Raw genomic sequence first — 10,646 nt, 5'->3', positions numbered from 1 at the left:
CCGAAGGTTCCCGGAGCCCACAACACCCGAAGACCGTCGGGCCCACCGCGAGATCCGCACGCTACTCGAGCGCGCAGCGGTGCAACAAACGGAAAGCTCGTTGTCTCGACGACGCGAGCTCGATGCCAGTCAACGTGTCTTCGGGACGACATGACACAGCCATGCGGGTCAGACGTGCAAACTAGAAATTTACTATCAGGTGATTCAAAACACCAACAATACTGAATGAAATTACCACATGTTAAGGCATTGGGTTCACAGGACTAAATGAACCATAAGAATAGTGTAGGAAATTTCTCTTTAGCTGCTGTTTTGATTTAAAAAACCTACAGGGAACTCCGGATAACAATGCTACGTCTTTTCTCTCTCCTATCCAAATGACCGTTAACTGCTACAGATCAATATGACGCTGAGAGTCAACGCTGCATTCGGCTAGAGACCGCAGTTGTTAAATTGAATCCATTACACAAGGCAACTAAACAAATGACACTCAGTTAAACCCCAACAAATAACGCCAGCAACTGATTTCACTACCATTGCCGCTCCCTTGGCAAAACCAAACAGCACCTTAGTAGATGTCACTAAGCTCAAGCAAAGTGCACGTTTACAAAAGCATTGCCAGGGCATGCTAAACAGCCATAATAATCAACAAAATCCTCAACAAGTACATATCATGGGAAGGTAGTAAAACAGCAAATTTCACTCCTCTCTCCCATTAAAAGACAGCTGGATCTAATCGCCCTTGCGACGGAAGGAGCACCCCTCAGTGAGCCTGGCCTTCCCACCAGTAGGTTGGCAGAGAACAGTTTGGCAGCCTGGGCACACAACCACAGTCTGGGAGTGGCTGAACACAGTGGTTCTGCAATCACAAAAACTTTGTAAGATACAGCAAACATTTGATTTGTTCAGCATGCTGATATCACAAAAGCTATACAACCATAATAACCTTTCAACAAAGGATAAGGTTTAAAGATCACAGATAATTGCAGTAAAGCTTAGTGGTCACATGTAAATTAGAACTCGTACACAACATGATCAAACCAGCTACACTTGCAAAATTGCAGCAAATAAAGCAGCGAGGTGTAACGTTGCACAATATAAATTATCCAACATTTAAACAGAACAATTGTACTCGTACCGGTCAGGTGAGAAACAAACAAAAACAGGAGTCAAACATTAACTGTTTCCATCTCCATCTATAAACAACTTTGTTGTCCTATGTATTCAGGAAGTGAGAATTGCATTCTTTTGGGGACCCAGGGGGTATGAAATTTTAAGAAATCAAGATACAACGTTATAACTGAACCAAGAATTTTCATATTTTAACTAGCTAGTAGTAATCACAACCCTACTAGTAAACTGAGCAAGCTAAACTGTCAATGGAAAACCAGTAACACAAGATTCGGAGATCACAGCAGCAATCAGCAATGGATAAATGGAATGACACAGCGTCTATATCAATTGCATTTGTAGTAACCAAAAACAAAAAAGGAGCAAGGATCATGAACACCTACATGCTGAAACAGCCCTGGCACTTGACATCCTGCACACACAAAAAACATGTTTAGAGTCAGTCTCCAATCAGGCACAAGAGCAGACACGACTAATATTAATATTGATATAAGTCGATACATGTAACTTTAAGATTCATTTTCATTTCTGTTTTCACATTATAGCTCTCTTATAAACACAACTTATTTGATGATGAATTATGCATAACCTATAGCATCCAGCTTGACTACATGTATGTTACATGGCAAACAAGAGCAGTTAAGCTGTCTTGTTGCTTTGTTGGAAGTATTTTTTTATGTAGTTATCGATACTAAATCCTATTTCTGGACTCTCTTCCAAACCAAATCACCCTATTAGGTTCAGGTTTTTATTTTGCCAAAACTAAATTCCAATGATACATTCGTTGGGTCTCTTTAGGGCATGATTTGCAACACCCCATCACGCAGAATTAGAAAAGGGCATGAACAGGTATACCATGAAGAAGGAGTTGGGGGACTGGACGAGGCGCTTCTTCTTGTGCTTTAGCTTCTCAAGCTCTGCCGGCGGGTTGAGCAAGTCGATGTCGTTCTGCAGCACCTGCTCCGATTTCCAAGAAAGCATGCGTAATATCATTAGATCGAAGAGCAACCAGCAAAACCGAAATGAATATGCGGATCGGAACAGGGAGCGTACCATCTTGGAGATGCGGTCGCCTTGGGCGTTCCTGGCCTGCGCCTATGGAGGAAGGGAGACAGAGAGAGCGAAGGCGAGCGCGTGGTGGCGGCGGGGAGGAAGACGAGAGCGGAGTGTGGGATACTTTATATAGGTGTGGCCGTGTTGGGTGGCGAATCTGAGGCGTTCATCAAGGTGCTGCGTTCATCTCGGCCTTCCGTGGGATTGGGCAGTCGGACAGAGATGGTGTTCGTGGAGGCCCAAGACCAACAAACCAAGTAGGCCTTTGCCCTTGGGCTGCAAGCCTACAACTCTTTCATGAGTCATGACACTGATCTCTGGGCCCCACGAGCGAACTGGCCGTGAACCCTAAAAAAGCTAAAAAACAACTCTTTGGCTCAGGTCCCTCCCCGCCTCCTCCGTCGCGCTCGATTCGAATCCTATCTTGCGGCTGCCGCTGCCGCTGCAATGGAGGACACGGCGGCTGAAGAGTCAGGTTGTGTAAATTGTTACTGATGAAATTATCAGGTCCTGTGTGCTTAGTTTTATATCGTTGAATCCTGAATTCACATGTTCCATTGAGAAGTGGAGCACCTATTCTTTGCATTTCAGTTGATGGAAATTTTACTCTGTTCCCCCAGGGCTGGTCATTCAGTTTCATTGTCAGATGATTGTGGTGACCGTTCTCATTCAGATACTATAAGAGCTATAAGAGCTATTTGCTTCTGTGTGAGTGGAGCTTTGTTCGTGAAGGTTTGGAAGACTGATTCGTGGCGTTGCATCTGGACTATGTAAGCCACTCTCTGCTCTTCTGTTCTCATTGCGAATAACAAAATTGGCACCAAAACAATGGGCTTTAAGTTTGCAGTATCTGTATTCTTGGACTCTGTTCCATTGCAAACATTATTTGACTAAAAAGCCATATTCATTAAATAGTTCTGTCCATGAATTTCGCACTTTTGAGAATGTACTTTGAATAAGAATTTGTTGCAATGTTTTCAATTACAGAACTTCCGAGAAGTGGGTCAGTGCAGTTGCTATTAGCAACGATGACCTGTAAGTAACTTTTGCAGATAAATTTGGTGTTGTTTGGTTTGTCACTTTGCAGGAAGATAGTGCAGAGCAGGTTTCAGTTGATGACAAACCTGTGTCAATTCTTGGTCACTATTGCAGTATCATCACTAGCATGGTCTGAACAAATTCTAAATTCTATATTACCTGTGCTATGGCTTTGTACGTCCTACATTTATTTTAGTAGTGAATATGTCTATTGGCAAACCCACAAAGTCCGCTACCCTTCAGTTTTATTTGTCGCTCCTTTCATGTCATGTATAACCATACTTTATCATTTGCTTGGGATCGCAGAAGTTTTCACCAGATGGGCGGTTCATTGCTACTGTTGACAGGGACTTCAAAATACGAGTATGTCTTCTGTTCTTTGCACTGATTGGCAGCTGCATCAATGGAGCATAAATTTGGACTTATTCTCTTATTGTGTTGCAATTAATTTTGTAGGTCAAACCATTTAATCTCACTTGAGACAACTTTCTTGATTACGTGATAGTGCTGAAATTTATAGGAATTGAACAATTAGTAACTAAAACTAACAATAAATTACAGTACAGTACAATCTCTAGCAGTGATGGCCGGCGCGGTGGGTGATCTGGCGATGGGGTGTGCCGCGTGCGTCTATCGGCATATGGTTTGTTGTGGCCCGTCAGAGAAGGTATCTGTCGCGGCATCTTGGCTAGTTGCATGAGAAAAACGAAGAAGAGTAAAGTCATCATTGCGTACAAAGAGAATTGTGATCGTCCTTGTGCGGGCGGGTGGCGCCTTGGCCTAAATGCCAGCGAATGGTGAGACAGCATCGGCATCATGAACGCTAGCAGATGAGTGGTCTGCTTCTGCCACCCGTTTACTTTTTGTCAGAGCCTAAGCTGCTATACATATATAGTAATACATACATGTATATATACATAGCGCATACCAGTGGGCCCCTTAGCGTTTAGGGCCCAGGGCGCCTGCACCACTTGGCGCACGCCCTGCCCCAGGGCCGGGCCTGTGGGGCTTTTGCATGATGCCATCTCACAGTATCTATTTGTTTTGTGTGGTATCTTAAACAGTTTCAAGCGCTGTCAGATCAATTTTGCCACACTTCTGAACATCACAGATTTGTTTGGCAACAAGTGCTGAAGCAGGTTAATATTTTCGAAAAGACTAGGTTTGTTTCAGCCATGGTGCTGTTCGCTGCGGCTAATAAGCCGGCTGGAGCTGATTTGTTGCGAGAGAAAAATACTGTACCATGGCATCACAGTTGCTGTTCATGTAATTGGTTGATCCTTCTGTCCAATGTTCCTGTTGTTTCAAGTATCTTTTACAATTTGGTTTCTTCTGCTAGCATGCTGTCTCTGTTATGTGTTTGCAAGCTGATTGGTCGTACATTGTCAGAATTGCACTGCATGGCTAGTGCCTAGTATGAGAACTAGGAGTATATTAGAATTTCTTTCATCGGAGAACAAACTTTTCAAAGGAGTCTGTCTGTCTTGTTTATTTTTCTGGGACTGGGATCGTAGTGTGCTACTGCCTACTGGTCCCTTTTGATTGTATGGGCGTGTTCGCTGGTTTTACCAGCCCGCTGAACACCCTCACAGAACACTATTCATCAACCAGCCGCTACAGTGTTTCTCTCTCACAAAACCAGCCAGTTTCAGCCAAGTTTCAGACCAGCGAACGGGGCCATATATATCATATGAAACTCAAGTGCCTGAACTGGCTTTTGCAGTACAGTGTAAAGATTTTCATTCTGACATCATTCAGAGATACATGTTACATTGAGATTCTTCCAGTTTTTGAGAAATCCAGAAGAGTTAGTGTTTATTTTCCAAATTGAATGTTATCGAGTTTGTATACTAGATTCAACAAATATTTTACGGACTTCACAGTGAAACTTAGCTGGCTGCCCTCACATCAAAATTGAGTATTGTATGCCTTAGTAAAGCTTTTTTTTTCTTGGACATATTTCTGCATGGTTGTTTTTGTTGATGGGCAGAAGTGAGCGTCCTTTGGCTATCTAAAGTCTTGTCGTTACAGTTATATGATTGAGTTTTTGGGCTGAGGTGCTCTACAACTCCAGATATCCAGCACCATTTAGTATTTTTTTAATCATGTTTGTTGAGTGGTTGATTTCGTTATTATCTGTTGCTGCAGAGTTGCCGGTTTTGGAGAACAAAAAGAAAAGCTGGTGGCCCGTCTAGCTTAGCCTCCCCAGGACCAGGAAGAAGATTAGAGCAGCTAACAGACAGTGGCCTTTCTGTTGGGTTATGTGACTGACTAGCATGTAATGGAAGACTTGAATTTTAGTCTACGTTGAACCTTTAGTTTAAATTTCAATACATGGAAAATTGCATTTGCGTTTCGACATGGTTAATTATCTCATGTGTTACCATGAGTTTCTTTTTTTTAAAATAACTAGCAATGTATTAATAAAATCAAGAACAGTTTACATGAAGGAGTTCAAAATGCTCCCAGGCTGCAGCTAGCATGGAAGATCTATCTGGACAGTGATTGCCATGCGAAGGGTGAGGGCATGAGAAGCTGAGTCTATATGAAGGCCCCGTTCGCTTCGCTGAAACCAGCCGAAACACTGTTTCGGCTGCTTTATTATGAGAGAAAAACATTGTTCCGACTGAAAAAACAAACTGAAAAGTACGGATTATAAGACAAGCGAACAGGACCAAAGAAGATAACCTCGCCTGGGTGGCAAGACCATGTCCTGCGTATTTTGAGTACGAAATCCACACTTTAGAGAATTTATTTTGAATAAGAATTCGTTGCAATGTTTTCAATTGCAGAACTTCGGAGAAGAGGGTCACGATGACCTGAATGTAACTTTTGCAGATAAATTCGGTGTTATTTGGTTAGTCACTCTTCTGCGGGAAACACAACCGCAATCTGCATCCCAGAACCTATCCGAACCGATATACATGTAGACACAGCACACAAGTTCCTGCACTGTGCAAGCTGACAGATAGGACGCGAGTACGTGACAACAGGACACGAGATATCCACTGGGGAAGGCGTTTCCCACGGCCATACATGTCTGCCGGTCAGGTGTCAGGTGCTTTCACGACGAGGGAGTGAGGGACCGGACGCGGACGCGGACAACTTGTTGGCGCGCTGCGTGTAGGCAGTCTCGGCTCATCGCAGAGTTCTGTCGGCTAGTCACGTCCAGCCACTGTGCACCGTATTCATTCAGAGTCAGAGCCAAGGCATCCTGACGGAACGCCCGGCGCCGGTGACGTGCCAGAGACAGGCGGAGATCATCAACAGCTGCAGATGCTGCCAATTACCGGGCGTACGTGAGATGAGAGAATGCATGACACAGCCACGACCGTTCCGGTGGTGCGGGGGCTACCTCTTGCAGCCGCTCGGCCAAGCATCTGTCACAGTGAGTGAGTGACCCCCCGGCACCTGGACTTGGCCGTGTCCCCGATCGGCGACGAGACCCGACGTCCCGACCCGACGCCAGGGGCGATGATGCCGATCGCTAGCTAGCTTCAAGGATGGGCTAAGCGTATGAGCACCGCGTCCATGGATATGGATGCAGCATTGCAGCGCCATGTCACCTGATCGATACATGCGAGGCGAGGCGAAGCCGACTAGAGAGAGATACGATACGATGTATCCTCCTCTTCCTCTCGTAGCAAGGGTTCGGTGAGACGAGTACGTGATGAGTCCATCGATCTAACTCGATAACTCTCTTCTGTCTCTAGACCGATACAATGAATCGAGCAACTAGCCCTACGCGGCTACGCAAGATGGGGCACGGCGGAGGTCGTGTACAACAACAATAGTACAAGGATGTGAACTGAGCCTAGCTCAGTTGTTTAGGTTTTTTTTTGTGATGGATGCTTATCCGGATTTAAGTCATCGACTTGGCATCGGTGTTCGTATTTTTCTGAATTTATTACAGGATTTAACGACGTTGTGCATTCAGTGGTAGGCGATGTACCCATCGTCAGCGAGGCGTCTATGGTGACTTCGTCAATCTCAAGATAGACTGACACAGTCTTTCGAAGATGCTCATAGGGATAGAGTTTGCGTACGTGTAATTCGAAAAAAAAACAGTACAAGGATAAAGGGTTTGGTGAACTGTTGCAACCAACCTGCACTGTCTATACTATAGCATCTGCTGCCAAGTGTCAGCCGACAAATGGTGCCCGTGGCCGCATCTCGCCATCGCCGGCCGGCCGGTCCGCTGCTCATCATCGTCGTGCCCGGCCGGTTCAGGGCATCGGACCTTGGTCGCATCTACGAGTCGCGAGTCTGACGACCTGATCTGATATCCATGGGCTGTCTGTGCTGTCCTGTCCTCCCTGCAGCGCTAGGTGCCATTGCCAGCTACACGGTATAGCATTTTTTTTTCGGTATAGCATTTGTTGGCCATACTGAAGTACATACTGATAGCTCAGCATGTGTATAGCCGGCCGGCGCGGCGATGATGCTTCATTGCTGCTGCAGCAGACTTTTAATTTGCATGCATGCATGCTTGATCAATTCCAATTGAAGATATGTCGGCCAAACTTTTTCAAAAGTTTGTAGTACGTTTGACGAGCTAGATTCCACACCCTTTTGGACAAGCAAGCAAGCAAGGGCATGCATGGGAGAACATTTCAGCACCCAGAAGCTGGCCCGGCCCTTTTCCTGCGAACAAGGGCAGCGACCACATAATTCCGTCATACTTTGACCAAAGGTGATTATCTAGAGGTCGACTTTGACAAAGTGCTATCATGTACAATAGCCATGCATGCGTGGCCAATGAATCATAATGACACGATTATGATCATACAGCGGAGCTCAGCCCTGGCGGTTTCGGAGTCATTTCGACTTGCGTCTGAACCTACCGTCAGTGTGAAAGGCTAGTGAAAATCGGAAGACTAAATACTACTAGCAGCAGGTACTCTTACTCCTATACGAAACAGTCTGGGTGTGTTTCTCTGTTCCCTGTTGTCGAGGGCACGATCCGGCAGCCTGTCCTGTGCGTACGACTCTCATCTGCTACGTGCAGTAGTACTTACGCTACGTGAGAATAGTTGCGAGAGTGAGAAAATGGCCAGCCATGCATTTCATCACCTGATCCTGATGGCGCCCTTCCATGTGCCAAAAAAATGCCGTCTTTTTCCGGCGAAAACAATACGGTTAATTGCGCCGGTCGCCGGACAGCGACGGGTGCCATGCAAGCGTCGGCGTCAGGCGCTGTAGCAGAGCCGCCCCTCCCTCTTCTCCTTCCCCGGGAGGCCGGCCAACACCATATAAACACGTCAAGGTAGCCAGCCCAAGCGGAGAAGCACCACAGCTAGCGCATAGCTCCGCTTCGCAAGCAAGAACATCTCGATCGAGCGACTCTAATTAATTTGCTGCCGATTCGATCTTCAGTTCTCGGATATCTTTGATCCTCGCACCTCGCAAGCAAGAACATCGATACGTCGTCATACGTGGGCTGTGGCCATGGAGGTGGAGGCGGTCAGCTGCGAGTGCTGCGGCCTGGAGGAGGAGTGCACGGGCGAGTACATCGGCGGCGTGCGGGGCTACTTCGGGGGCAGGTGGCTGTGCGGGCTGTGCTCGGAGGCCGTCAAGTACGAGGCCGGCAAGTGTGCCCTGGGAGCCGGCGCCGCGCCGCCCGACGTGGAGGAGGCCGTGCGCGCGCACATGGCCATCTGCCGGACGCTCAAGAGCCGCGGCGGGCCCGCGGGCCGCGTCGCCGAGGGCATGCGCCAGATGCTGCGCACCGCGTCCTGGAAGAAGGCCGCGTCGTCGTCGCCCAGGGGCCCCGGACACCACCGCGCCTCCGCCTCGCCGGTGTCCGTCGGCCTCTGATATGCACGATCGTGCTGCGGGCCGGGGCCGAGGCGACGGCGCTGCATGCGCTTGGGTCTCTTTGACTGAGGTGCGCACCCAGGCTTCGCGTTCCTTTCGTCTCCTCGATCGACAACTTGCTATGCGCCCTAGGACACTGGTACCGGCGTTCTTGAGTCTTGACTACTAGCTAGACCGCCGTGGGTCTTCGCAGCTTCTCTATGTAAGTTTTATTTTTGATCCAGTATGTACATATATGTAAGGATCGGACCACCAATCAAGCCTTTGATATGATGGCTTAGTTTGATCAATTGAGAAATCAAAAGGCGTTTATGCATCGGATATATCAAACGAACTGGTGGTTCATGGTTTCGAATAAGCTAGGAATTAAACTCGAGCACCGCCGTCTTCTCCGGCGACGACGATGCGATCTTTAGAACGCGCGCGATTTTCCGTGAGACTCTCTTCGGACGGCGGCGCCGAACAGTGAGCGCCGCTGCCGACCTGCCGTAGCGCAGCCGATCCGCTCCGATCGGGCGTTCTGGAATCTGGATGGTAGGCTGGACTGCTGGTAGCCATGGCATACGTGCGACGTCGTGAACACGATTTTTCCCAGGAATCGCACTCTTTGCCTTACACCCCCACTCGTGTTGCGGCACCACCAAGAATCCGCAAGCCAGCGGACAAGCACATGCTTCCTGAACCTCGGCCGTTGGATCACGACCTAGCGGCCCGTATCGGCGCTTGGATGCTTGGGCTCCTGCTCCGGTGCTGTCTCTGTCGCTCCCATGGCCGCTTCCTGCCTACCTCGTCGTCTGAATGCAACGTGCTTCGTTCCTTTGCGGACTTTCTTCCACGATTTCTGCACTGCTCAACAACATATCATCTCTATTGATTTGAGCAGAATCTCTTCCTCGCTCGTACGTCTTTACCCGGGAATCCGTCCACGATAGAGATCGCGTAAGGACGGCAAAAGCTTTGACGTGGATTTTATTAGACGATATAAAGAGAAAAAAAGGGCAAACTGTCTATTTACATCCAGCGTCCCCTGCTAATCAAAACGGAAACCAGTAAAACGGCAGAAAAAACAATTGTACGAAAAAAAACAAGTAAAAAGACTGAGACTAGGGATACTCCGAAAACAAGAATACTGGCACAACTAAAGAAGAGGTCCACTGCTAGTTCGCCATATTATGAATTGGAGACGTCGTCAAAGAAAACTGACTTATATCATCTTTGCACAAACTTACGATTTGTCTTGGGCTCAAACTTTTTTGTTGGAAAGTTCGCTTATTCCCCTCTTTCCAGATATTCCACCAAAAATAGATTATGATCCCGTCGAAGCGCAGTCTTTGATTTTTGTCAACTTTTCTCCTACATCTTCACCAGTAATTATGAAGCGACCCAGTTGTGCTTATGGAGCTTAGGTTAGTTAAACTGAACCATATCTTGATCAACTCCCACACTTCCTTCGTGAAAGGGCAATCTTTACATAGGTGCGTTGGTGTCTCCTGGTCATCTGTACATAGTTTACATATGGGGTCATCCGTCCATCCTCGCTTCATCAAGTTGTTTGCGGTCAGAATTTTTTTGTGCATTAGTGTCCATGCGAAGAATCTGCATTTCGG

At 47.2% G+C, this 10,646-nt stretch overlaps 2 protein-coding genes and 1 long non-coding RNA gene across 3 annotated transcripts; 2 read left to right on the top strand and 1 right to left on the bottom strand.

The window, feature by feature from the left end:
* Positions 1-509: 509 nt before the first annotated feature.
* LOC136518647 (small ribosomal subunit protein eS27) lies at positions 510-2,314 on the bottom strand. The gene is made up of 4 exons (XM_066512322.1): positions 2,185-2,314; positions 1,987-2,088; positions 1,515-1,543; positions 510-859 (listed from the first exon to the last, which is right to left on the bottom strand). Exons 1-4 carry the CDS (start codon positions 2,185-2,187, stop codon positions 733-735), a joined length of 261 nt encoding a protein of 86 aa, XP_066368419.1. The 5' UTR covers positions 2,188-2,314; the 3' UTR covers positions 510-732.
* A 235-nt stretch (positions 2,315-2,549) lies between these two features.
* On the top strand, positions 2,550-5,496 carry LOC136518663 (uncharacterized). Its single transcript, XR_010774592.1, has 4 exons — positions 2,550-2,659; positions 2,805-2,954; positions 3,529-3,585; positions 5,371-5,496. It is a non-coding gene; the product is annotated as an uncharacterized lncRNA (long non-coding RNA).
* A 2,991-nt stretch (positions 5,497-8,487) lies between these two features.
* Positions 8,488-9,355, top strand: LOC136518636 (uncharacterized). Its single transcript, XM_066512313.1, has one exon. It carries the CDS (start codon positions 8,671-8,673, stop codon positions 9,037-9,039), a length of 369 nt encoding a protein of 122 aa, XP_066368410.1. The 5' UTR covers positions 8,488-8,670; the 3' UTR covers positions 9,040-9,355.
* Positions 9,356-10,646: the final 1,291 nt, after the last annotated feature.

Source organism: Miscanthus floridulus, chromosome 2 (genome assembly GCF_019320115.1).
Source record: "Miscanthus floridulus cultivar M001 chromosome 2, ASM1932011v1, whole genome shotgun sequence".
Classification (NCBI taxonomy): Eukaryota; Viridiplantae; Streptophyta; class Magnoliopsida; order Poales; family Poaceae; genus Miscanthus; species Miscanthus floridulus.
Note: the sequence above shows the minus strand (reverse complement) of the source record. Positions and strands in the feature narration are given on the sequence as shown.